This window comes from Sus scrofa, chromosome 7 (genome assembly GCF_000003025.6).
Source record: "Sus scrofa isolate TJ Tabasco breed Duroc chromosome 7, Sscrofa11.1, whole genome shotgun sequence".
NCBI classification, from domain to species: Eukaryota; Metazoa; Chordata; class Mammalia; order Artiodactyla; family Suidae; genus Sus; species Sus scrofa.
In genome coordinates this window covers 113,573,111-113,601,089 of record NC_010449.5, presented here as the reverse complement: position 1 = coordinate 113,601,089, position 27,979 = coordinate 113,573,111, and the positions used below count along the sequence as shown (strand labels likewise).

Sequence of the window (27,979 nt, the reverse complement as noted above, 5' to 3'; positions counted from 1 at the left end):
CTATGCTTAAAAGACCTGCAGACCTATTCTATTCTTTTCAAAGTCTAATATGTGGCAGTCTCTCTGGCCAGGTAGTGTGCGTCCACGTACCACTGCGGCAAATGCCTGTGAGTCACATGATCTTTTTTTCCTTTAGGGAAAAAGCAAGCAGGGTCAGTAGGCTGCTGTGTGCACCAACCTGTGTAACTGAGGAATGTGGGGGGGGGGATGGAGCCTTGCAGGGCTAGTGCCACCAACACTTTAGGAGAGTTTACATGAGAACAGCGTTCTTTCAATATTAAATGGCCTTGCTGTCCCCTACGGAATTATTTTGGAAAAGGGTAGTCTGTGTTTTTAACTTAATAGGTTAAATAGGTCTAATGAATAAAGCTCTTCATATATTAAAGAAGGCAGAGCTTCAACTGTGAGCTGGAAAGCCAGCAGCGAAATTCTCCACTCTGAAGGTGACCAATATCAATGTGTTTCCTGTCTGGACACTTGAATTTTCGATCCCATCCTTTCTGTGTATCCTGAATTCCTACCATCGTGCCGGGCACGGGGCGGCCCTTGACAGGGTCTCTCACAATCGGTACAATCACGTGGGCAAGTTAAGTAAAACCCACTTCCTTTCCGGGGTGGGGGGGTCCCCGCCAAGTCCCCTCGCACCTCTGCCTGCGCGGGTGCAGTCAGAATTAAAACGCTCAGGTTTCACTAACACGGTGAGTCCACGGGTTGCCCGGCTACGCTGGCCTCGCGGAACAGCCACCGAGGGGGTGGCTCTGCCTGAAACGCAGCTGCGGCCGGCCGAGAGCGCCGCGTCGCCGCGGATTCGGGTCACCAGTCCACGCGGCCAAAAAGCGGGCGGACAACGTGGAAGCTGACCTTGCCCTGGGCCGGCGGGAGCCGCTCCGGCGGCCACCCTCGGTCCTCCTCAATCCCATGCTCCCTTGCGCCAAGGACACGTCCGTCGGCTTCGCTGGGCCTTTCTACGCCACCGTGGCGCCTCTCTATGATCCGTGGCCGCGTCCGTAGTCGGTGTTATGGCGGCCGGCGTCGAGTTGGCAGGAGTTGCCCACCGAACTGGGGAAAGTCACTAAAGCAGAGGAAGAAGTGGCCTAACCCTGACGGTGGGAAGTCGTGGGAATGAGCGGAGGCCCCGCGGGAGTGGCCGTGTCACTGGAGGCGGGCCCCTGATAAAGTCTCGGGCCAGGCCTTTGCGTTTCTGGTCCGAGCCGGGCGGTTGGTGGGAGCCCCCGAAGCCGGCGTTGCCTAGGAACCCCTCATTGTGTTATCGAATCCTGAGTGTTGGGATTCGCACCAGTCCCGCGGAGGCAGTGTGGTTCGAGGACATTTGACGGGATCGTCCGACGAGGCTGGACGCTTTTTTCCGGAGCGGACCAGGTCGTTCTCTAATAACCCGCAGCGATGTCGTCCTGGCTTGGGGGCCTCGGCTCCGGCCTGGGCCAGTCCCTGGGTCAAGTCGGGGGCAGCCTGGCTTCCCTCACTGGCCAAATTTCAAACTTTACGAAGGATATGCTGATGGAGGGCACGGAGGAAGTGGAAGGTAACAGCTGGGGCGATGGGAGGAGGGGTTTACTAGGACCCTGGGAGCGTCCGTTTGGTCCCCAAGTCCATCCATCATGAGGCGCGGACAGGTCCAGAGGAGTATCATTCCGCCCTTTTTCTTTACATTCTTCCTTTTGCCTCTTTAAGCGATTTTCTCTGATGACCGCTGGGGCCGGAGGTGAAAGAGTTCTGGTTTTTCTCCTCTGGATAGCTCAGGACGGAGTGAAACTGCTCCTTCGTAGAGACAAGTTTATTTTTGTTTGGTTCATCCACGCCCACCGCCTACTTTGCCCTTAACTTGGGGGCGGAACTGATTTTGATCCCTTTCCTTTATACTGACACAGTTTAAAAAAATTAGTTGTGTAGGACACATAGTCTCTTTTGAGGGGTTTTCTTGGATTTTTGTAGCAATTCAAGTAACTAAAACATTTAGTAACTTTTTTCTCACTTAAGTATGTTGTTAAACATGGTTATGTTTTTTTCCTGTTTTATGTTTTTGCTTATTCTGGTGACACATTAAAGCGTTTCAGCTGAACATGTACATTTGTGCCTAATTGCCCCCCCCCCCAATCTACAGTAAAACAAGGAAGGTAGCCTTCTTCTTTGGGTACCCTTACCAACCTTCACTCATTTTTAAAGTCCTCATTTTGCTTTACTAATGGCTAGTGACCCAGAGTTACATAGTAATCAATGATTAAGTTAATTATTATTTTGATTTTTTGATATTTCTTTCAGCAAGTAGTATTTAGATCAAAAGACTTCTTTAATTTCAGTCTGCCTCCAGAGAGATAATGGAGTGGTGGTCTTTTGGATGAGAGCAGTTTTGTTTGTTATAAATAAATTAGCATTTTGTTTTGATTTTTTAAAATACTGATTTAATTGAGTTTTTGTGTTTGGTTGAAATAGAGAAAGATTTTGATTTAAAAATATAGTATGTATACTTAAAATTTCTGTGGGGTCTCTTTAGCAGGGAGGAAGATTGGGGAGCTGCTGAAATCCATTTAACTGCTTGGGGGTATCTCTGGGGTAGGAGGTATATTAGGGGGTACAGCTTGGAGATGGGAGTTAAAGTGATTCTTCTGTGGTCACGAAAGGGACCTTGAGGGCAGTTGGAAGCAGAGAGGAGCTGGATAACATGGAAATGACTAGTCTCCTTGTATCCTCGACAGGGGAAAGCAGTTAACTATTCCTTAGACCCTAGGCCAGAAAATATGCACCTCCCTCCAACTTGGCTATCTTGCAGGCTTGAGGTAGAATTCGTTTTGTTCTTCCAGCCAAATGTGCTCCTGTATTCTCAACTTGTAATGGTTTCACCATCTACCCGCTCTCCGAGACTTAGAAATCTTTGTCACTCTGTTTTTGCCCCTTTCTTTTTTTTCTCCCACTTCCAGTAGGTCCCCAGATCTTGTTCATCCTGTGCCAGAATTCTTTCTTACATTTATCCTTTCCTTTATTAGTCCCTATTCCACAGTGTAGATCCCTGTTACCTCGCCCACGCGCTGTTTTTCTTCATGTCCTGTGCTGTGTTTCTCTATACTCCACTCCATTTTCTACTGTGTTGCTGGTTCCTTTTCTAAAAACAAATGTGCTTTAACGTCTTTTGACTCTGTTACCTACAGGATAAAATCCAAACTTAATTTTGGGAGACCAGAAACCTGTCCTATCTGAGTTCAACCTACCTCATCCAGTCCTACCTCTTGTTCCTGCCCCGTCTCTCCGAGTAGCCACTCCCTGCACATACACATATGCACATTCCCATCTACAAGCACGCCTGCACCCAGAGCTTCTGCGCAGGGAACCTTGCGAGGTACTTACACAACTCCAAGCCTTTGCATGGAAAACCCTTTCTCTTCTACCTCCTCCTCTACCCTCCTTTGACTTTACGACCCTGCTCATAAGTCAGGTACGTGGTGAAACCATTCTCACTCCATGGCAAGTTGAGTTGATTGTGTCTAATAGAGTTTTGTGGGTCTCTGTCTCTGTGACAGCTCTAGTTTACTTATCTTTTTATTACCAGTATATGGCATCTTCCTTGGTACGTTGTAGATGCTCAGTAAAAATTTTGCTGAGTGGTTAAAAATCTGCAGCGTGGCTTATTGCTTTATTGTTTTCCCTTTGGGTTAAAATAAAACTTGTTTAATACTTAATTTATTGATTTTTCGTAGATAATTTAAAAATAGGTCAGGAGGTCCCTTCATGGCTCTTTGGGTTAATGAACCCAACTAGGATCCATGAGAACGTGGGTTCAATCCCTGGCCTCCCTCAGTGGGTTACGGATCTGGCGCTGCTGTGAGCTGTGGGTGTAGGTTGCAGACATGGCTCAGATCCTGCAGTCTCTGTGGCTGTGCTTCGACCGCTAGCCTGGGAGCTTACATATGCTGCAGATGTGGCCCTAAAAAAAAAAAAAAAAATAGGTCAGAGTACAGTTCATTTATTCATTCAGCAGGCATTTATTGAGCATCTACTCTGTGCCAGCAGTGAGCAAGATAACCATTCCAAAATAGCACTGTTGATACAACTTGAAAGTCATCTGTATTTACAATATCAGAAAGTTGCTGTTCTACCAAACACCATACTGATTTAGGAGCTTGGCCTTTTAAATTAGACATGGATTGAAACTCTGCTTATATGTGTTACAAATTGTGGGATCTTTGGGATATTATTAAATACTTAACCTTTAAAAAGCAGAGTTTTCTTAACCTGCTAATAGAGGTTGAGAGGATTAAATGAAGTCATGAGTGTGAAATGCCTCCCACTGTGCCTAGCAAGCAGTAGGCATTAATAAACTGGGGAAAGCTTTTGGTCTGCATAACGTTTTCCCCTTATTCTTAAAGGCCAGCATTTGGGGGAGGGATAAAAGGGGGAGGTTTTCTTGAATCCCTCTTTGAAACAATTGGTGTTTTTAGCAAAGACCATCCTAAAGCGATTAGACTATAATTTGTTCTCTTCTGAGTAGCAATTAGTCTTGTCAGAGTTTCACCCAAGATGTTTAAACAACCACACAAGCAACCCCACCTGGTGATTTTCAAAACAAGAAGCGTGGGCTTGTCACTATTAAGTATTGGATACCACTTATATTTTCTTGTGGTTTAAACTATAATTCAGAGGTTATTTTTATAGTATTAAAGATCTGTGAGTAATAAAAAAAATACTATGTGATGAAAATGTACACAATCAGACAACTCATTCCCATTTTAAATAACTTCTGTATGTGTTACTTTTTTTTAAAAATGCTTTTTAGGACTGTACTCTGCAGCATATGGAGGTTCCCAGGCTAGGGGTGGAATTGGAGCTGTAGCTGCTAGCCTGCAGCACAGCCACAGCCACACAGAATCTGAGTTGCATTTGTGACCGACACCACAGCTCACAGTAACACCATATTCTTAACCCACTGAGTGAGGCCAGGGATTGAACCTGCATCCTTGTGATTACTGTTTGGGTTTGTAACCCGCTGAACCACAATGGGAACTCCCTATTGTTGCAGTCTTATTCTTTGTTTATAAGTCATTAATTTTTTCATAGTTTTGAGAGCAGAAGTAAGGCCTTAAACCCTAATTGCCTAAGAATAAGTTGGACATATGTCCTTAAACCCAAGTTGCGTAAGTTTCATCAAAAATTATATTAAACCAACAGATTAGTTGTCCCTAACAGTTTTAATGAACACTTGCAAGGGCAAAAGGTAGGTGTCCTAGGGTATAGAAGAGGGGCCATAAAATGACTTATATGACAATAAAGAACATTTGTGGGAATAGAAGGTTGTGATAACGACCAAGCGATGTTCGTCTTCTGAATTTGTCTCAGATCAGCACACCGTTCTGTTCAAAGCTCAGTGAAATATATTTTCCTTAAAATGCCTGCCTATTACTTCACATGGTGCTGACCATATATTCAGTCTATGCTGTTTTTTTCGTAGCAGAATTACCTAATGCTAGGAGAAAGGAAGTTGAAGCCATTCATGCAATCTTAAGATCAGAGGTAAGGATACTTAAGATTTAGATTTTTCTTTTTCGAAGCCATGAAAGTCCGCTCTTTTTAATGCACTACTTACCACTTTTTCTTTCTTTCCTTTTACCTTAGTTTTTTTTTAAGCCCTTTTCTCTTTCTTTGATGAAGAATATATTTACATGTTACTGCACCTTGTTAATGAATATTCCTACCTCTGTTCTGAATGCTGGAAGAAGGAAAACTACCAAGTATAGAAATAATAGTGGCAACAATTTATCATTATTAAGGATTTGCTATGTTTAATAGTGTGCAAAATTACAGTAGTGCATTTATTTAAGTATAATGTGAAGAATGCAATCGTGTTTAATGTAGAGCTTTTTATTCCTCTGACATTAAAGAAGTATGATATTTTTATACAAAGAAGTTAAGAATGTAGAAATAGGAAGTTAATTTTACCATTTTTTTTCATTATTTGTCAATGCCTTTTGGCGACTAGCTCTGGACATTGTGCTTAGTAGAGATGAGGAAAAGTTGGAAAGGTTTCAAAGGAAAGCCATAAAGAAAATGAAAAGTTTTAAAGTGGGATCTGTTGTAAAGTACTAAAGACATATGTCCTTAAACCCAAGGAAACACTTAATAGTATTGCAGCTAACAGTATTCTGAGAGGTTTGTGGTGAGCATGTTTTCTCTTGCTAAGCCCGGAAAAAGAGAAAGTGAAATTTAAATATCAGAAAATATTTTCTGGAGTTCCTGTTGTGGCACAGTGGTTAACAAAAACAACTAGGAGCCATGAGGTTGCGGGTTCGGTCCCTGGCCTTGCTCAGTGGGTTGAGGATCTGGCGTTGCTGAGCTGTGGTGTAGGTTGCAGATGCGGCTCGGATCCTTCAATGCTGTGGCTGTGGTGTAGGCCAGTGGCTACCGCTCTGATTCGACCCCTAGCCTGGGAACCTCCATATGCCGCAGGAGCAGCCCTAAAAAGGCAAAAGACAGAAAAAAAAATTTTTTTTTTTCTGACAACAAGCATTATTGATCTCTGGTCTAGAGTACTACATCAAGGTGAGATTGTGGAACTTGAAAGTAGAGGGACCTCCCGAGGGGACTACTGCAATATTCTGCCTCAATAGAAGATGGCAACTTGGTAGCATCTGAGAGATCTTAGGTGTAATTACTGAATTAGTAGGTGCAATAGTGGCAGATGAACTTGAGTGTCTTTGTAAGGCTGAGGTAGGAAATTGTTCCCATAATCCCTAGAGAAATCCTTGAGAAAGCACTTATTAATATGGGCCCACCCAGAAAAATTAAATGGCAGAGATATCTATAGTGGCATTAATTGAGGTAAATTTGCCAGTATACATTTGGGAGGGAAAAAAGTCAGTGGGGTTAATCTGTCCCATTGAAATGGGGAATGACTCTTCTGTGTTGAGCTTGGGAAGGTGAATAGAAATCTGTTCTGTTGATTTCAAGTCCAGTCTCTCTTATAGTATTATCCTTGGACTGTGGCATGATTTAGTGTTCAAAAATACTTATTTTTGGTATAACGCATCCCCAGATGAAAGCCAGCTTCCTTGTTTATGCTTATTCAGAATACTGTGAGCTACTCAAATACTAGAGGAAAACAGACTGACTTTTTCCCTTCCCGATTGTATACTGGCAAATTTACCTCAATTAATGCTCTACAGATATCTCTGCCATTTAACTTTTCTGGGTGGGCCCATACTAATAAGTGCTTTCTCAAGGATTTCTCTAGGGACTATGGGAACTAGGGCTGTATTTTCTAAAGTGATTTTGGCTGTACATGGTTCTTGGCTTATATCAGCACATAAGCCCTTCATAAAGGTAATGCCTTATGTGACTGTGCAGTAAGACAAGGTGAACATAGGATTGAAACACTAGGAAATGATAGTAGAAGAATTCCATTTAGAAAGTTTGTGTAGGCAGAGGGCAGTATGTTTTCTAGAGGAAATTTGATTTTTTTTTGCAGGTGTTAATATTTGAAATTGAATTAGGTTTCTTCAGTTTGAAGTAATAGCAACCAACCGAAGCTTATTTAACTATCTGTACCAAGAAAAATAGTCTTTACCTATACCATCTGGATCTGGTGGACTCTTAATTTTTTATGTTAAATCATTTAATAAATAATTTATAAAAGTAGTAATAAAATGATAGTGAAAAACTACTAGAAATTTTAATAAGACCTTATATGTAGCAAATTCAAGTTTTTATTACATATATTTCTTTCTTTCTTTTCTTTCTTTTTTTTTTTATTGTCTTTTTAGGGCCGAACCCGTGGCATATGGAACTTCCCAGGCTAGGGGTCAAATCAGAGCTGCAGCTGCCGGCCTACATGACAGCCACAGTAACACAGTGTCCTTAACCCACTGATCGAGGCTAGGGATCAAATCTGCGACCATTTTTATGTCGTCTGTTTCCTTCTGGTCGCCTATACATACAGCTGTGTTCAGCATTTTTCCATGTAGCAACGGTATCAAGTAAATGTTGGTGTACAAATATCATAAACAATTCACGAATACTGCTACGTGTCCATTTAGCAAAGTGGAATGGATGATTCAGGTTCTTGTCGCAAAGTATTGTGAGCTAGAGTCTTTTCTTATTGAATGACTAACTTCATGAGAACACCATATTTCCTGTTTGTTCTTGGAAATTGTCTATTCATCAGTCCTTGAGTTTGAGAAATTCATCTGGGATATTGTTATTCAAAGACTTGTCTGGGATTTTGCTTCTTCACTCATTTTCACCAGAACCATGAGCCTCTAGAGTGCTGCAAATCTCTTTGCATTTATCTTCTTGAGTTGTCTGCTAATTGTGAAACATTTTCCTGTCAGTTTTCTTCTTGTTGAAAAGTGAAAATTCAGCATTTTCAACTGTGTTCAGTGGAAGTGGAAAAAAAAAAAAAAAAAACCACTCAAAAATAAGAAAACAAGATAGTGTCCCCAGAATGCTTTTTCCTTTTTAGACGATGATGCAGTGCTAAGGGTAATGCAGTTGGGAAACTGGTTATTTCACTGTTGCATCATCCTTCTAAGTGACTCCATCAGCTTCCATTCTTATTAAGTCTTTTTTATTTGTTTGTTTTTATTTAAGTATTTATTTTTTTGCTTTCGAGGGCCACATCTGCGGCAAATGGAAGTTCCCAGGCCAGGGGTTGAATTGGAGCTGTAGCTGCTGGCCTACACCACAGCCACAGCAGTGCAGGATCTGAGCCACGTCTGCAGCCTACACCACAGCTCATGGCAATGCCAAATCCTTAACCCACTGAGAGAGGCCAGAGATCGAACCTGCATCCTCATAGATAGTAGTCAGATTTGTTACTGCTGAGCCATGACGGGAACTCCCAATTTTTTTTTAACATAGTTGTAAATAATTGATAAATAATGATAATTCTTAGGATGATAAAATAGCAAACTGTTTCAAGATACAGAAAAAACAAGATCATTGTAACCTCATGATTATTCTTAGATTTATAGAAAGGTCCAGTGTACCCTTATGGTAATTGCAAGATGGAATGAGTTTTAATATATGTATTTTTAAAAAGTGTATTTTCTTCTCTTTTTCTTTTTAGGGCTGCACCTGTGGCACATGGAGGTTCCCAGGCTAGGGATCTAATCAGAGCTACAGCTGCTGGCTTACACCACAGCCACAGCAATGCGGGATCTGAGCCGTTTCTGTGACCTACACCACAGCTCACAGCAATGCCAGATCCTTAACCCACTGAGCAAGGCCAGGGATTGAACCTTCATCCTCATGAATACTAGTTGGTTCGTTACCACTGAGCCACAGCAGGAACTTCTGAAAAAGTATATTTTCTCTTTGTTGGAAGACCAGTAAGAAGAATAAATGTTACAAATATCAATTCTTAGGACTTCTCAAAAAAGAAACTCACAAACTAAAATCGCTTCCAGCAGAACTTGATGATATAGGAAGGGTTAAGTACAACAGGATAATTTAAGGATGTGAGTACCTCATGGATTCCAAGGGCAGAAATTTTAGCCAGTCTTTTTTTTAATTTTTATTTTTATTTATTTTTATTTTTTGTCTTTTTGCCTTTTTCTAGGGCTGCTCCTGCGGCATATGGAGGTTCCCAGGCTAAGCGTTCCAATTGGAGCTGTAGCTGACGGCCTACGCCAGAGTCACCGCAATGCGGGATCTGAGCCACGTCTGCAACCTACACCACAGCTCACGGCAATGCCGGATCCTTAACCCACTGAGCAAGGCCAGGGATCAAACCCACAACCTCATGGTTCCTAGTCGGTTTCGTTAACCTCTGCGCCACAGTGGAAACCCCTAGCCCGTCTTTAGGAAGGGACTTCAGCCACAATTGGACGGCATCAGGAATCTGTCTCTCTCATTGTTACTTCTCTCTGTTCTTTTGTGTTTATTCTTTTTTCCTTTCAGACCAACCTCTTTTGTTTCATGTTTCATGTAATAGAAAATATGGCCATGGACAACTCCTGATGTGTTTTGGGTCAGCCGCATGAAGAGAATCTGTCCTGCATATGCTATGTCAAGCATTCTGACTCTGTATGGCGAAGGGGAGATGAGAAAGAACCATTTAGATATTGGCCAGATTGAAAGCTTTCTAGTTGTAATTATTGACCAGAGTTAAACACATGGCCTTAGATATTTTAATGTGAAAAAGCCTAGAGTGGATTTAATGATAAGGTTTGACTTTATTCTGTTTCTTCAGTTATGTACGGTGTTTTCATGTTAATAGCTCAAAGAAAATCATGCAGAAACAACCAGTAGATTAGAAGGTAATTAGTTGTGTGACCATTGGTCCTGTTTCTTTTTTCTCTCTCTCTTTTTTTTTTTTTTTTTTTTTTTGCTTTTTAGGGGCACACCCATGGCATATGGAGGTTCCCAGGCTAGGGGTTGAATTAGAGCTACAGCTTACAGCCTACACCACAGCCACAGCAACAGAGGATCTGAGCTGAGTCTGTGACCTATACCACAGCTCATGGCAACGTGGGATCCTTAACCCACTGAGAGGGGCCAGGGGTCGAACCCACATTTTCATGGATACCAATCATGTTAGGTACCACTGAACCACTACAGGAACTTCCGAGGAGCTTTCTTTCTCACCATCTGCCTCCTTACTCTCAGTTGTTGTTGAATTGTGTTTGTAGATGTATTAGTAGAATTCTTAGTAGATTATTATCTGTAATAACTTGTATGTTACTTTTGGCAGAAGGTTTTAATATCCATTTCTTTTGCTCCCTTATATCCTTGTTCAAATGTCAATGATATCAAGTTAAGATAATTTAATATTTAGGTACATAAAATTTAAGTAATTTTTTCATATTTTCCAGTATCTTAAAGATTGATGTCTAGATTTATTGAATTATGCTTAGAATATTTTATGTACTTCTAACTAGTTTTTCAAACTGAATTCTAGTAGTGGTTTTCAAAGTGGGTTTTTCAGAGGTGTCTTACTCAGGAGCCTGGGGTTCAGTCAGACAAGTAATGTGAGACTTAGGCCTCATATATACTTTAGCCATAAATCTTTTAAAAACAGATTTCTTGGGAGTTGTGGTGCAGTGGGTTAAGGATCTGGCCTCGTCACTGCCGTGGCTTGTGTTGTTGCTGTTGCATGGATTCAGTCCCTGGCTCAGGAACTTCCATGTGCCAGTGCGGCCAAAAAAAAAAAAAAAAAAAAAAGCTTTTTTTAAAAAAACTTACACTGTTTGGGGAGAAAACATAAGCTCAGACATGTAATCTAGGTCATCCTTTACCATACATTTATTGCCTACGTATTCTAGGCACTGGGCATACAAACATGGGGCAACACTGATCAGTGACTTTTTCTTAGCAGAAAATCAAACTAAGATTTTTTTAAACTTTGGCTCAAAATTGGAGTTCCCATTGTGGCTCAGCAGTGACAAATCCAACTAGTATCCATGAGGACATGGGTTCGATGCCTAGCCTAACTCAGTGGGTTGAGGATCTGGCATTGCCATGAGCTGTGGTATAGGTCACAGATGTGGCTCTGATCTGGCATTGCTGGGGCTGTGGTGTAGGCCGGCAGCTGTAGCTCCAATTCGAGCCCTAGCCTGGGAACTTCCAAATGCTGCAGGTGTGGCCCTAAAAAGCAAAAAAAAAAAAAAAAAAAAATCCCCAAAACCACCACAAAAAAACCCACTTTGGTTCAGAATTATTCATAATCTTTATAAAAATGTTTATTGCACTTGTAACTTTAGTTGAAAGTGTGTTTTAAAGGCCAGAATTCTGAGACCTACTGTATTACCTCTTTATGTCTAAAGAAGCAGTATGTTTTTCATAATGCCATGCACATAACTGTTACTAACATGTTTTATAATCTTTTTGTTGAAAACACTTTTTCTTGCTTCTAGAATGAGAGACTCAAAAAACTGTGTACTGATCTGGAAGAGAAGCATGAAGCATCAGAGCTTCAAATAAAGCAGCAGTCTATGAGTTATCGAAATCAGCTGCAACAGAAAGAGGTAAAAGTTATTACAGTTACTTCATATTTATTTCACTGTAACATATTAGGAAGGTTTCTAAGAGTTATAAATCAAGCTCTAATTCTACATGTAAAAAAGGGTGTTGAAGTTAATAATGCCCAATTCAGTGTGATATCACTAATTTAACAAGAACTCTCTAAGCTTCTAAATTTATGATACATATACTGACCTTTGTGAAGTTTAATTTCTACTTTCCAAAAGAAGAAAAGTCTTTGTATAAAATATCTTTAGCATCTGTTGCTTGTAGTTTGATTTTATGAGACTTCTTATCTACTTATCTAAACTTGTTTTATTTTTTATTTTTTGTTTTTTGTCTTTTGTCCTTTTTTTTTTAGGACTGCACTCACAGCATATGGAGGTTCCCAGGCTAGGGGTTGAATTGGAGCTATAGCCGCCAGCCTACGCCAGAGCCACAGCAACGCTAGATCCAAGCCACGTCTGCAACCTACACCACAGCTCACAGCAACAGCAGATCCTTAACCCACTGAGCAAGGCCGGAAATCAAACCTGCAACCTCATGGTTCTTAGATTTATTCCTGCTGCGCCACAATGGGAACTCCTAAACTTGTTTTAAATCAGTGATTGCTAGTAACTTCAAAAAAAAGAAATAATTTTGCCTACAAGTGTTAATATATACTTATTGGCATTTACTTGATTTTCCATGGAAATATAGAATATTAGGTATCTTTTAGTTGACTTATACTATTCTATGATTTTTTTTTCCCCTTTAGTTTGATAGAAATAGTTATTTTGGAAGTAGCATGTCTTTCCTCTGCAGGATAATACTACAATGATAGTATTGTATAATTTAACCAGTGTTACTATGAATCCTTACAGTGTGGACTGTGTTCCCATGTTTCATTTTGTTACTGAGTTCTTTTTAATGTTTAGTATGTAAATGGAATTCAGCAAATGCTTCTACTGAATTGAGCCATTTCTTGCTTAATTATCCACATCACTGGGGTGTTCTCGGTGTGTTGATTAAATGTTCATTTCTATCGTAACTTTATATTTGGGTTCTCAAAATTTAGATGCATTGAGTTCTAGGTTTGTTTTTTTTTTCTGACATAACTAAGATGAAAAATAAAAGATAAATTAAAGATAAATTTAAACATTTAGAGAACTTAAATTTCCAAAGTTTGGAATTGATTTTAAAAAATACAATAAAAATGATTTATTGCGAAAAATGAATCTAAAAGTTACAAGTTCAAATGAAAGTTTTTTTGTTTTTTTTTTTTTAAAGATTTAGCAGATATAAGAATACCCTATCAAATTGCTTTAAAAGTCTTTAAGCCTTACTCTTTCAATTTCTGTACTTCTCTTGTCATGGACTGAGAGCAAACATTCATGGCCTTGGTTCACAGACCGTACTTTGAGCAGCTCCTACTTACAGATACTCCAGTAGAGCAGTAGTTCCTACCCTGGGGTTTACAGCTGAATCATAAAAAAATACACATTATTAGGTCCTCTAGAAGATTCTGACTTAGTGTGCTGGGAAGGGGCCCTGGTATTGGTATTTTTCTAAAACCCCATAGTTAATTCTGATCCTAGTTAAAAACTGCTATGGAAAATTTTGGCATTTCTACTTAACTATTGATATTAAAGGACAGATTAACAATTCAAGTTTAGGAATATCTGTTATTAGAGTTTGCACTCTTTTTTTTTTTTTTTTTTTTCTTTTTGCCTTTTCTAGGGCTGCTTCCCACGTCATATGGAGGTTCCCAGGCTAGGGGTCTCATTGGAGCTGTAGCCGCTGGCCTACGCCACAGCCACAGCACTTTCAGATCCAAGCCGAGTCTGCGACCTACACCACAGTTCATGGCAACCCAGATCCTTAACCCATTGAGCCAGGCCAGTATCAAACCCGAAATCTCATGGTTCCTGGTCGGATTCGTTTCCGCTGTGCCACGAGGGGAACTCCATAGCATTTGCACTTTTTTAACTCTATAACTCTATAACTCGACATAAATGTCTGTGTCTATTGTATAATGAGAACTTTTCTTTGTGTTATAGCTGTATTTGAAAAAAATGTTAATTTCAGTACTTTTTAGTAGAATGAGAGATAATGTATGGATATACTTTAGATCTGCCATTTTCTGAATCTGTTTGCTGCCCTCATTGTAATGTTCATGTTCCTCAAAGATGCAATTTGCCTCATTTATGGGAAAATGAAGTTTGTGCATCACTGTGTACCTCCATTAGAGAAGGGGCTCTGGTATGCAAAAAACCTGTTTATTATGACATTTTATGTAATTGTATTGGGTATTTATTTATTTATTTTTCTTTTTGCCTTTTCTAGGGCTGCTTCTCACGGCATATGGAGGTTCCCAGGCTAGGGGTCTAATTGGAGCTGTAGCCGCTGGCCTATGCCACAGCCACAGCAACGTGGGATCCGAGCTGCATCTGTGACCTCACAGCAAAGCCAGATCCTTAATTCACTGAGCAAGGCCAGGGATCGAACCCGCAACCTCATGGTTCCTAGACGGATTTGTTAACTGCTGCACCACAACGGGAACTCCGGGTTTTTATTTATTTAATTCCGGGTTTTTATTTATTTAATTGCTCGACATTGTACATGTAGAAATACTGTTACTTGTTAGTTACTTCCTCCTTATCAAATTTTTCCACTGTGGCAAGGTGTCTTAGGGACTAGTTAGAGTCTTTAACTCGTCTTTAACTTTCTTGTTTCTAGTCTGAAATAAGAAAGCTTATTTCAGTTTTCTCTAGTTTACTCACTGTTATGTTTGAGTATCTCTCATTTGGAATGGATGTGGCATTATGGTAAGTCCTGTGTTCATAACTTCTGTTGGACATTGACTTGGTATTGCAATCTTCAGTCAAAACTCCGCTCAGGGTTTCACAATTTTTTTTTCACTGTTGTCTTCCTTAATTAGTAGAGTCAGATTTTCACTGGCCTCTCTTTGCCAGGGCTAACGCGAAGACCTCTTTTCAATGCTTGATGTCCTTCTAAACCTAAGAATCACAGGCTTACTTTATTATCTGACCTGAGAATTTTGGATTTAGCTAAAGCTCTCTTTCAGCTGCGTTTTGCAGAAATAGTACAAAGTTACCCTGATTCATGGTACATGAATCCAGCCTGAATCCAGCCATAGTCAGTTACATTAGACTCTTCCAACAGGTGTTCTAAGGAAACTTTGCAATGCAGAGACTGGTACAGCTTTCATTTGCCACTTCTTTAGGCTTGATAATCAAACCCTAAGAAATTGCCTGTACTACATGATATGTAGAAGATGGTAAACCAGTATTTAACTGAGAGTTTCATTGCTTTTGTTGACATCTGAGTGAAATTTTGATCCTCATCCTAATTGAAATATTAACTATGTTTTAATCTATGATAACCATGTTTGTTTTTGAAGTAAAAATGTTATATTGGTATGTTTAGACAACTTGGATTCAGTTGTGATAGAGTACCATGATTGGCTAATTTTAAACTATTAGAACTTATCTTTTTTTTTCTTTTTATGGCTGAACCTATGGCATATGGAAGTTCCCAGGCGAGGCGTTAAATTGGAGATGCAGCTGCAGGCCTACAATACAGCCACAGCAACACTGGATGTGAGCTGCCTCTGCCACAGCTTGTGGCAACGCCAGATCCTTAACCCACTGAGTGAGGCCAGGTATTGAACCCACATCCTCACAGAGACAACATCAGGTCCTTAATCCACTGAGCCACAATAGGAACTCCAAACTATTAGTAACTTTCAACATTGTTAAATCAAGACGGTTATTTTAAAGTACCTCGTCTAAAATATGGATTTAAATACAGGTAGAAATCAGCCATCTTAAAGCAAGACAGATTGCACTGCAGGATCAGTTGCTGAAGCTACAGTCAGCTGCACAGTCAGTGAATTCAGGAGCTGGGGGTGTCCCAGCAACCACTGCATCGTCTTCATTTGGTTATGGTTTAAGCCATGCTTCGGCTTTCCATGATGACGACATGGACTTTGGTGACATGATTTCATCACAACGAGAAATAAACAGGTTGTCAAATGAAGTTTCAAGACTTGAATCTGAAGTTGACCATTGGAGGCATATTGCACAGGTGGGTAAAATTTTTGTGAGTTTTTGAAAATTATTGAGTGAGTGCTCTCTGTAGAACTTTTGGTATCAGAAAGAATCTGGACTAGAAAATCGAAAACCTGTATTCTAATTCTTAATTTTGCCAGTGACTTTCTAAGTGATTTTATGTCGTCTTTCTCAGCCTGTTTTCCCTTCTGTACGATACTTGGAAGAGATTAAAAAAAAAATTTAAAGTAGGAGAACCATGTTTGTTTGTTTTTGCTGTACCTTGGCATGTGTAAGTTCCTGGTCCAGTGATCAAACCTATGTCGCAGCTGTAGCCAGAGCCACAGCATTGACAATGCCAGATCCTTAACCCACTGAGCCATGAGGGAACTCCAAGGGAACCATGTTTCTTCAAAAAATAAAATTTACAAGCCCAGGTCTTAAGACAAAAATGGAGTTGCCATGGTCGAACCAACACCTTTTTCCCTGGAGTCCCTGAGGCGTCACTGGTGGAAACCAGGGCTCCAGGGAACTAGATCTGAAACTACTTGTTTCTGTTGTCTGAGGTTCTCATTTGTGCTAGTTATATGTAAAATGAAAAGTCTGATAACTGGTTTTATAAACCATAAAATGAACTATTTTGTGTTGTTTCTCACACGTTAGAAATTAAGTCCTTTCTTAAGTTCCCCTTGTGGCTCAGCGGGTTAAGAAATCGAGTAGTATCCATGAGGGTGTGGTTTGATCCCTGGCCTCGCTCAGTGGGTTAAGGATCCAGCATTGCTGCAAGCTGTGGCGTAGGTTGCAGATGTGGCTCAGATCTGGCGTTGCTGTATCTGTGGGATAGGCCAGCAGCTACAGCTCCGATTTGACACCACCCTGGGAACTTCTATATGCTGCAGGTGTGTAGCCCTAAAATAGACACCAAAAAATAAATGAAATAAATAATTGAGTCCTTCCTATATTGAGCTGTAAACTTTCTTCTAAGGATCCTTTTTTTGTTTTATCAGATTTTATGTATCATTGAGATTGCCCGCACACACGAGACCCAAAGTAAACTGGAACATTATTCATATGGATCTTATTTGATCAGTGTGGAGACAAGTAAAATATATAAGTAAAGAGATTATTTTCTATCTTTTTGAGAGTGTAATCTAGTTTTATGCAGGAGAAATCTTCCCAATTAAAATCATCTCCTTGCTTCCCAGGACCTTCCTAATCCTCAAAATAAACCTTAGAGAGGATGATGTTTGTCCATCTTATCCTTGGAAAGCAGAAGTTCTTAAGCTTTGTGTACAAATAGCCTGAGGAACTAGATAATATTTTGGGTCCCCTTTCCTACCTTCAGAGATTAGAGATTAGTATTTTGTAGCCTATTTTAAGGTGTTGGAAAATCCATTCAGACAAATAAGTACTCAGGTTATTCTCTTGAGCTGAGGAACACATTTTAAGAAACATTGCTTGGTAAGATTTCATGTGGAGAAAATGGATTTTTTTGGGTATATTTACTTCAGTATGTCTTTCTTTTTGGTCTTTTTAGGGCTGCACCTGCAGCATATGGAAGTTCCCAGGCTGGGGTCGAATTGGAGCTGTTGCTGCTGGCCTACACCACAGCCACAGCAACACCAGATCCAAGCCGTGTCTGCGACCTACACCATAGCTCACGTCAATGCTGTGTCCTTAACCCACTGACCGAGGCCAGGGATGGAACCCACATCCCCATGGATACTAGTTGGATTTGTTACCGCTGAGCCACAAGGGAACTCCCACTTCAACATATCTTGAATGCCTATTATACGATAGACCTGTACTGGGATATAAAGGTGAAAAAGGCATAGTTGGTGGTGTTCCCACTGGGTCACAGTTGGTTAATGATTGGCCTTGTCTCTGTGGAGGCTCCAGTTTGATCCCCAGCCCACCTGGTGCAGTGAGTTAAGGATCCAGCACTGCTGTAGCTGAGGCATAGGCCACAGTTCCAGCTCGGATTCCATCCCTGGCCTGAGAAATTGCATATGCTTCTTTTTGGTGGCCCAAAAAGAAGAAAAAAGGGGGGGCATAATTGGGATGTTTCAGGAGACTTAATTTTCTTGCAAGGCATATTGGAAATTAATATTTATACTTTATGTTGCTGTATGTACTAACCCAATAAATTATCTTTAATAACTACGTGAAGTGTTTATTTCTCTATTTTGAAGATAAGCAAAATAAAAGTTTAAGTAATACACCTGTTGTCACAGAGATTAAGTTGTGCTTCAAACACACATCTTTAAACTCCAGATCCTTTGTTCTTTCCAATACACTGTGTTCGTTCTTTTATACAGAGAGCAGATTTTGGTACCTTAACATGTTATAGTAAATGTTACTATATTTATTGAAGATAAATGAACAATATACAACTTTGAGAAGAAAATAACCCAAAAGCCAGCATATTAATATTAGCATTATTAGCAATATTAGCATTAGCATTATATTGGGTAACTTTCCATTTTAGAAATTATCTTTTAGGAAGCTGCTTAATTATCATCAAATTTACATTTTGTTAAGCCAAGAAAAATATTCTATGTTGTTTCCCTTGTTTTGTAAAAGTGCTGTCTTCCCCAGTTAGTTAACAAATTCCTGAATGGTATCTTTTGGACTAGGTTCTTTAAGAGGTGCCTGGTCCAGTAGTCCAAGAGGTGCCGATCCTTAACCCACTGAGCAGGGCCAGGGACAGGACTCACGTTCGGTCTAGGTTGGACTAGGTTCTATTGGACTAGGTTCTTTAAGAGGTGCCTGGCATTCTTTAATAATAATCTATCTGGGAAATGCCTCCTATTTTTTATTTTGGCTGTGCCCACAGCATGCAGAAGTTTCTGTGTCAGGGATTGAGTGCCAGCCACAGCAGTAACAGTGACAAGCTAGGCCACTGGGGAACTCCCATTTTTTGAAGCTTACAATTAAAAATATATATATCTTTAGGAGGCTCAATGGTTAACGAACCCGACTAGTATCCATGAGGATGTGAGTTCGGTCCCTGGCCTTGTTCAGTGGGTTAAGGATCGGGCGTTGCTGTGAACTGTGGTGTAGGTCGCAGACGTGGCTCGGATCCTGCGTTGCTGTGGCTGTGGTGAAGGCCAGCAGCTACAGCTGCAATTTGACCTCTAGCTTGGGAACCTCTATGTGCTGTGTGTGCAGCCCTAAATAGACAAAAGACATACATATATATATATATTTTTTTTGATTGACGTATATAGTTGATTTATAATGTTATATTAGTTTCAGTTGCACAACATTGTGATTCAGTATTTTTATAGATTGTACCACATTTAAAGTTATTATAAAATATGGCTGATTCCCTGTGCAAATGCTCCTTTTTTGAAAAGTATTTTTTAATAAATTCGTATTTGGCATTCTCTTTTGTAAGAAAATAGGAGTTCCTGCTGTGGTGCAGTGGGATCGACAGACAGTGTTTCTGAGCACTGGGATGCAGGTTTGATCCCTGGCCTGACACAGTGGGTTAAGGATCCAGTGTTGCTGCAGTTACTGTGTAAGTTGCAACTGCAGTGAAGCTCTGATCCCTGGCCTGGGAACTCCATGTGCTGTGGGGCAGCCAAAAAAGAAAAAAAGGAAAGAAAATCAATATAATTATTCTCTAATTCTTTTTTTTTTTTTTTTTTTTTTTTTTTTGCTCAAGACTTCTAAAGCACAAGGACCAGATAACTCCGATCAAAGTGAAATCTGCAAACTACAAAATATCATTAAGGTAAGGTGGATTGTTGGAACAATGGCTGAAACACATCTAAAATTTGCCTATTAAAAGTATAAGCCTATCCGGCTATTGCCGTGAGCTGTGGTGTAGGTCACAGACGCAGCTCGGATCCTGCGTAGGCCAGTGGCTACAGCTCTGATTAGACCCCTAGCCTGGGAACCTCCATATGCCATGGGTGCAGCCCTAGAAAAGACAAAAAGACAAATAAATAAATAAAATAAGGAAAAGTCTTAGTTACATGTACTTATCGTGACAATGAATTGTTTTTAGGGTGTAAGTTATTGTCATGTATAGAATTTTTTTAAGTTTTGGTTTTATTATTATGACAGTACTCGTGTGGGTAGGTTCTTCAGTCAGACCTGGATTATTTTGGAAAAATTGCTTAACTTTTATAAGCTGTTGTTTCTCATCAGTGAAGTGGCCATCATCAGAATACTTCTCTTGTAGGATTGTTTTGAGAATTAAGTGTAAAGTTCCTTGTCAAGTACAGGCCCGTAAGTAAGTGCATAGGACCAAAAAATAGCTTCACTTGTTTTCTCAGGAAGTAGAAGCTAGTTTATATTAGGATTCTTGGCTTAAGCAACAAAAACCGTCTCTGGCTAAGTAAGACGTGAGAGAGTTTATTGGAAGGAGCCGAAGTAGTGTCTCCACAGGACAGAAGGAAGAATTGAGCATTTCAGCCTCAGGAAGGGTAGGAGTTGGACCAGCATAGGAGGTCTGGGTGATGGGGCACAGTGGGTGGACTCCTCAGGGTGCAGCTTTTACACGGTTTCTGGTCCCACCAGTTTCCCTCTTTGAGGTCCAGGTTCCCAGGAGAGAGAGAGTGGTTACAACCTGGGTAGCAAGCAAGGCACCTTGGTTGTCACTTTGGGGTCCCATTAAGACTGAGGGAAGGAAGGGCTGAGTAAGAAGATAGCTACAATAGGACAATAGAAATAGATTAACACTGATAGTGGTGGAATATTTTATTGAGATAAGTTCATGGTCACAGATACTAATGAAAAAAGATATTTTTATTTGCTTTTTGTTTCAGTTGTTTCTTGCTGGTGTTCCCTCATTAAAAGAAGAAAAAACTGTATTTAAGGTCCCAGATAAGAAAAGGTGGAGTCTTTTAGAATTGTCCAAATTGTGGGCCTGTGTTTAAATTTCAGTCTGAACACATTCAGAGAATTATTTTTAATAATATGGCCGTTTAGACAAAAATGAAATAGTCTAGGTAAATCCATCTGTTATAAATGTGGTTAACTTTGTTTTTATTTTTTAAGGAACTTAAACGGAATCGAAGTCAAGAAATTGATGACCATCAACATGAGATGTCAGTATTGCAGAATGCACATCAACAGAAATTGGCAGAAATAACTCGTCGACATCGAGAAGAATTAAGTGACTATGAAGAACGAATTGAAGAACTGGAAAATCTATTACAACAAGGTTATTAATTTCATGAGTTTAATATATTAAATGATATAATTAAATGACAAACCTAGCTGATGTAAACATGGACGAAATTCTAAAGAATGACTAAATGCTCACCTGCCAGAAATCTGCGGTGGTACCACTATAGTCAAGATTCTGCAGATATGGAAAAGTGGTAAATAGATAGAATACCAAGATTTCATTGCATTGTTTGGTGTGTTGTCACTTTCTTTTTTTTTTTTTTTTAAACTCTTATTTATTTATTAATTATTTATTTTTGCTTTTTAGGGCCGCACCCGAGGCATACGGAGGTTCCCAAGCTGGGGGGGGGTCTAATTGGAGCTGCAGCTGACAGCCTTCACCACAGCCACAGCAGCGCAGGATCCAAGCCGCGTCTTCAACTTACATGACAGCTCATGGCAATGCCAGATCCTTAGCCCACTGAGCAGGGCCAGGGATCGAAGCCGAAACCGTATGCTTCCTAGTTGTGTTTGTTTCCGCTGCGCCGCAGTGGGAACTCTGTGTTTTCACTTTCTTTCAAACTCGGATATGAAGGCTTTTTAGTATTTGATTCAAATATCTTTCCTTAACTAGTTAATTTCATTATTTTATTTTATTTTATTCTATTTTGTCTTTTTAGGGCTGCACCTGTGGCACATGGAGGTTCCCAGGCTAGGGGTCGAATCAGAGCTGTAGCCGTTGGCCTACACCATAGCCATAGCCACGTCAGATCTGAGCCACGTCTGCAACCTACACCATAGCTCATGGCAATGCCGGATCCTTAACCCACTGATTGAGGCCGGGGATCAAACCTTCATCCCTCATGGATACTAGTCAGATTCATTTCTACTGAGCCACAATGGGAACTCCCTCCTTAACTATTTTAAAATTCTTCGTTAATTGTAGTAATTTAACATTTTTAAAAAGATCTTATGTTTTTAGCACAGTTTTAAACTTATAACAAAATTGAGGTACAGAAATCTCCCTTGTACTCTGTTCCTCCATGTGCTTAGTCTTTGTATGTCACTCATCAGAATGGTACATTTTTTTTTTTTTAAACAAAGGATGACACTACGTAGACACGTAATTACCCAAAGTCCGTATTATCTTAGAGTTTACATTTGGTATTGTACATTCTATGAATTTGGACAAATAGATAATATCATTTTAATATCATATAGAGTATTTTCACTTCCCTAAAAATCCTCTGAACTCTGCCTATTCATTCTCCTCATTCCACCTCACAGACACTGGTCTTTTTACTGTCTTCATTGTTTTACTTTTTCAAAAATTGTCATATAATTGCAATGTAGAGTATGGTAGTTTTTTCAGATAGACTTCTTTCACTTAGTAATATACATTTAAGTTTCTTCCATGTTTTTTTTAATTTATTTTTAATTTTTTTATTGAGGTATAGTTGATATACAGTATTATAGAAGTTTCAGGTGTACATATCCGCCATGTTTTTTTATAGCTTGATAGCCATAAAAATATTCCATTGTTTGGATGTGTCACAGTTTTTAATCATCCGCCTACCGAAGGTCATCTTAGTTGCTTTCAAGTTTTGGCAATTATAAATAAATCTGCTATAAACATCTTTGTTTAGGTTTTTGTGTAGATGTAAGATTTCAACTCCTTTGGATTAATACGAAGGAGTATGATTAGATTATCATGTCTTAGTTTTGCAGGAAATCGCTAAACTCTTCCAAAGTGGCTGTACCATTTTGCATACTTAGTGGCAATGAATGCGAGTTCCTCTTGCTCTGTATCCTTACCAGCATTTGGTCGTGGTAGTGCTTGGATTTTGGCTGCTCTAATAGAGTAGTATTACCTCAGTGTTGTTTTAACTTTTCTTTTTAAGCCTTCCAAGTTCTGAAGTCTATGAAATCTTTGAGTTGCGTGTAGCAGGCTGTTTGTCCCTTGGTACTTGACATTTGATTTGTCTCTGATTTTGTTTGTGTTCTAGGTGGCTCAGGAATTGCAGTCACTGATCGCTCTAAAATCCAAGAGATGCAAAAAACTATTCAAGTTCTACAAACAGAAAAACTAGAGTCTACAAAAAAAATTGAAGGTCTTGAGGATAAAATAAAAAACATAAGTAAACAATTATATTCTGCAGAAAATGACAGAGATGTATTGAGGAAGGAGCAAGAACGATTAAATTTGGAAAACAGACAAATACTGGAAGAATGTGAAAGCCTGAAACTGGAGTGTAGTCAGTTGCAGCCTTCTGCTGTGAAGCAGGGTGATTCGGTGTCAGGAAAGGAAGGAATTCCACAGGATACATCGGAAGAAGTGTTCAGACTGCAGCAAGCCCTGTCTGGTATACAATGTTTGGAACTTTTTTCTGATTGGCGTTTCATTCCATACTAGTTTTTAGAGACAAACACTTGGCTCATTGGACACTTTATGGAAATGACTGTGTGGCATTTGAATAGAACTGTTTGCTTTGGATTCAGTGCCGTAATTAATAGATCACAAATAGGAAATTTCTCCTAAAAAGGGTTAAGCATTGGTTAGGTTTCTCTCAACTCCTCATCCTTTAAATATTTACGTAGAAGTCAATGACTTAGGAGGACATATATACTTCTGAGAAATGTTTATGTAGACATTTGTTGAGAGGATACCAAATACTTCCTGTAACTCATCAGAGCCCAGACCCTTCAGTCAGAGAATGCAGCCTACCTTCTTTGAAATTCTCTATTACCTTTCAAAATGATCTGTATTTTAAGGTCTGAGACTGATAAGAGCCATGTATCATGTACCACTTACCCTGCTCAAGATTATCATTAGTTACCAGTGTTCTAGGTTACAAAAGTGAGTGTTGGATGATATAGGCTGAACACCAGTCTTCTTTTATTCCAGGAAAACAGGAGCCCTTCCACTGAAAAGATGCATTTATTTTTCACTCTGTCCTCTTCTCACGATGTGAACTCTCACTTTATGAACTCATTCAGTCCTGCTCAGGAGAGTTCTAGTCTTTGTGTACTTGTGACCCTGTTTCACCTCTCTCTCCGTATTCCTGACTTAGTAATTTATCACACGCTCCTGACCTGGGTGGCCAGTTCACGTGAACATTAGGTTCAAAGTAGAGTGACCCTTTCCTCTTCCCCCTGTCTTGGTGATGGGTCGCAGGTACTAATCTCCCAAAACACAAAACTTGAAGTCATCCCCTAGCAAGTCCTGTAGGTTTTGTTTCCTTGACTTGTCTGTGATTGCAGGATTATATCTCAGAGGAATTCTAGGGTTTCTCATAGGTGCCTCAGTTTTAGGAGCTGCTGTGAAGGCAAAGGGAAGGCTGTCTGGCAGGGTTCTGTACTTCTTGTTTGTCTTCAGAACAGCCCTGCTCTTTTCAAAATGAATTATTTACTTAATATATTGGGTGATCCATGAGTTTATTTGCTATAAAAACAAACCCTAGTCCTTCCTCTTTTTTCCGTTTCCACTGACACCAAATTAACTTTAGCCAATCATAATTTTTTTTTTTTTGGCCATACCTGAGGCATGCAATAGTTCCCAGGCCGTGGACTGAACCCATCCCACAGCAGTGACCCGAGCCACTGCAGTGACAGCATCAGATCCTTAACCTGCTATAGCACAGGAGAACTCATAATTTCCTTTTGCTTGTTTCATTGTAGTAGTGTCTTAACAGAGCAGAATAGCATATTGGTTAAGAACACGACTGGGTTGGAATCCAGCTCCATTCACTAACTGACCTCGGGCAAGTTACTTAACATCTCTGTGCTTTGGGTTTTTTTCGTCTGTGTGGTCGGGATAATACTGCTATCTCATTCATGGTTGTAATAGTAGGGTTTTATCAGTTACTAGCTGTGAAAGTTCTCTTTAGAACATTAAAAAGTGCTACCTGTTATTCTCTGGTCTCCACGTTTCCTTCTTTAGCAGTACGTTTTATTTCTGCAGCCAGAATGATTTTCCAGAAATGTAAAGCTGGTCACTCCCCTGATTTGAGTACTTTGTGGCTCCCTGTGGACTTGAGGATATAGTCTGAACAGCTTAGTTGGTTATGGGGTGTCTTTCATGATCTGATCTGTGTCTACCTGTTCAGTTTCACCTCCTCTCATTCTCCTAGCATTCTAAGCTTTAGCTGTGTGGCACTTGCTATATAGCTCCTTAAGCTAGCAGTGTTGTGTCTAAGCTCTGTTAGCTTTGCTTTTGTTGCTTTTTCTGTGTGGAGTGTCTTTATGTTTACTAACTCTTAGTATATTAGGATTCAGTACAGGTGTTGGCATCCACCGGGAGGTACCCAGCCCTGCTGCTTCCCTGGCCCCACTCGCCTGACTGCCCCTGCCCCCCCTAGTCTGGATCAGGTGTTTGCTCTTTTTGCTCCAGCAGCACCTGTGCTCTCTGTATCATACTCTACAACAGTCATGTGTTTATCTTCCCCTCTGAATTGTGAGCTCCTTGAGAGCAAGCATGGACTAAATTCTTCCCTCTTGTTTAGCAGCTGACCTCAGAGTAAATCCTCAGTATTTCCTGAATGAGCATTGAATGAATTACTTCAGCTGAACTCATGGTACTTTGTATTCTTCTAGAATCACTTTTGTTTATGGATCTATCCATAATACCAGATTGAATGGTCTTTCTATTAGTAATCATGTCAAAGTCACTTTAGATAATTGGGATTATTTTATTATGGTGTAAGTATATATTCCCCCCACCCCTGTGCTTAGTTTTTATACTGTTTCTTGCCCTACAATCAACTCTTTTTTTTGTCTTTTTGAGGGCCGCACCCATGGCATGTGGAGGTTCCCAGGCTAGGGGTCTAATCAGAGCTGTAGCCAATAGGCTACAACACAGCTCACAGCAGTGCCAGATTCTTAACCCACTGAGCGAGGCCAGGGATTGAACCTGAAACCTCATGGTTCCTAGTCAGATTTGTTAACCACTGAGCCATGATGGGAACTCCTGAATCAACTCATTTTTAAATGTAGTTTTGTTAATGTTTTTATCAAGAAAATGACTTATGATTCATCCAGAATGCCATTATAATTTTTTCTTATACTATTCCATAGAATTGGATTTTAACGTAGTTTCCGACTGGCATTTATATTATGATTTCATTGGTATAGTTGAAACAAATGCAAAATAGCAAAAATACATTTCACTGTTAGGGCTTGCTAATTGTGCTTATGTACATTTTTTAAAAGTTGGATTTCATTTGAGTTTAATGTAGAAGATAATTACTAAGTTATTTTAAAGAATTTTAATGTCGGGTTCCTTGTTTTTACAGATGCTGGAAACGAAATAAAGAGACTGAGTAATTTAAACCAGGTAACTTCATTTTAGAGAAAAAAATTTTTGTCTTTGGTTTACTAAGAAAAAAGATTTTGATTACTTATAATTACTTATTTTGTATTTTTTACAAATAGATGTAAACTTATCCTAGGAACTTTCATCTTAGTAATTTTATGTTTGTTGATTGGTGGCAAGTTTTTTGCATCATAAATTGACATAATAATTATAAAAAGTTACATAATTGGAAAATACAAGTATATCACTTTGAAGATTAATTTGACAAATGTTAGGTATTTGTAGACCTCAGAAACAGATCTTCTGCCCAAGTGATGAATGCATTTTAATTTCCTTTAAGAAATTCAAAGGGTTATTTTATTTATTTGTTTGTCTTTTTGTCTTTTCTAGGGCCCTACCCATGGCATATGGAGGTTCCCAGGCTAGGGGTCTAATCAGAGCTGTAGCCGCCAGCCTACACCACAGCCATAGCAACGTGGGATCCGAACCGAGTCTGCGACCTACACCACAGCTCACGGCAATGCCGGATCCTTAATCCACTGAGTGAGGCCAGGGATCGAACCCACAACCCCATGGTTCCTAGTTGGATTCATTAACCACTGAGTCACAGTGGGAACTCTGGGTTATTTTTTTAAATGACTACAAGCTTTTTTTTATTTTTATTTTTTTTTATTTTGTCTTTTTGTCTTTTGTTGTTGTTGTTGTTGCTATTTCTTGGGCCGCTCCCGCGGCATATGGAGGTTCCCAGGCTAGGGGTTGAATCGGAGCTGTAGCCACCGGCCTATGCCAAAGCCACAGCAACGCGGGATCCGAGCCGCTTCTGCGACCTACACCACAGCTCACGGCAACGCCGGATCGTTAACCCACTGAGCAAGGGCAGGGACCGAACCCGCAACCTCATGGTTCCTAGTCGGATTCGTTAACCACTGCGCCACGACGGGAACTCCCCTACAAGCTTTTTTTAAATGTATTCACTTTTTCAAATGTAATAAATCCTCTATAAGAGTATCTATAAAATGACTGGCTTTAGATGGTCCATTGTTGTATGCTTTTGTCTGCTTATAATTTGTATATATCATTAAAGACATGCTGAGTAGAAACGCACAGTTGTATAGCTTGCCTGCTCTTTTGTAAACTTGAAATTTCTTGTTATTTGGAAACAAACTGTTTTAATATTTTTATAGGATAACAACCTCACTGAAGACAATCTGAAACTTAAAATGCATGTCCAAGTTTTAGAAAAAGAGAATTCATTATTGAATCAAGAAAAGGTGGGTGCAGTAGCAATGGGGAAAGAATTAAAATCACAGCTAAGGCCAGTTTATATCAAAATGGAGTATTTAGTTCTTGAGAGTCCTGAGGGTAAAGCTGACTTCATTGATGCTTGTCGGGCCAGGTGGCAGTACTTGGGCAAGGTTTGTAGTAAGAGAGGCTGGCCAGAATTTTGTTTTAGAGATGAACTGGTAGGCATACAGATGGAAGAAGAAAAGATAGATAAAGGCTCTGTTGTGGTTTCAGACGAGGGTCAGCG

General features: G+C 39.9%; 1 protein-coding gene across 2 annotated transcripts in view; it reads left to right on the top strand.

The window, feature by feature from the left end:
- TRIP11 (thyroid hormone receptor interactor 11) overlaps positions 679 to 27,979 on the top strand; it is a 76,006-nt gene continuing 48,705 nt past the window's right edge. Inside the window, exons 1-9 of one of the 2 annotated variants that reach the window (XM_021099621.1) lie at positions 679 to 1,543; positions 5,459 to 5,520; positions 11,859 to 11,969; positions 15,778 to 16,053; positions 19,687 to 19,755; positions 21,027 to 21,192; positions 23,144 to 23,500; positions 26,429 to 26,469; positions 27,633 to 27,719. In XM_021099621.1, the coding sequence (XP_020955280.1) occupies positions 1,405 to 1,543; positions 5,459 to 5,520; positions 11,859 to 11,969; positions 15,778 to 16,053; positions 19,687 to 19,755; positions 21,027 to 21,192; positions 23,144 to 23,500; positions 26,429 to 26,469; positions 27,633 to 27,719 (1,308 nt within the window). In that variant the 5' untranslated portion in view covers positions 679 to 1,404. The remainder of the gene's footprint in view (positions 1,544 to 5,458; positions 5,521 to 11,858; positions 11,970 to 15,777; positions 16,054 to 19,686; positions 19,756 to 21,026; positions 21,193 to 23,143; positions 23,501 to 26,428; positions 26,470 to 27,632; positions 27,720 to 27,979) is intronic. The other variant, XM_021099622.1, reaches the window with a different exon arrangement.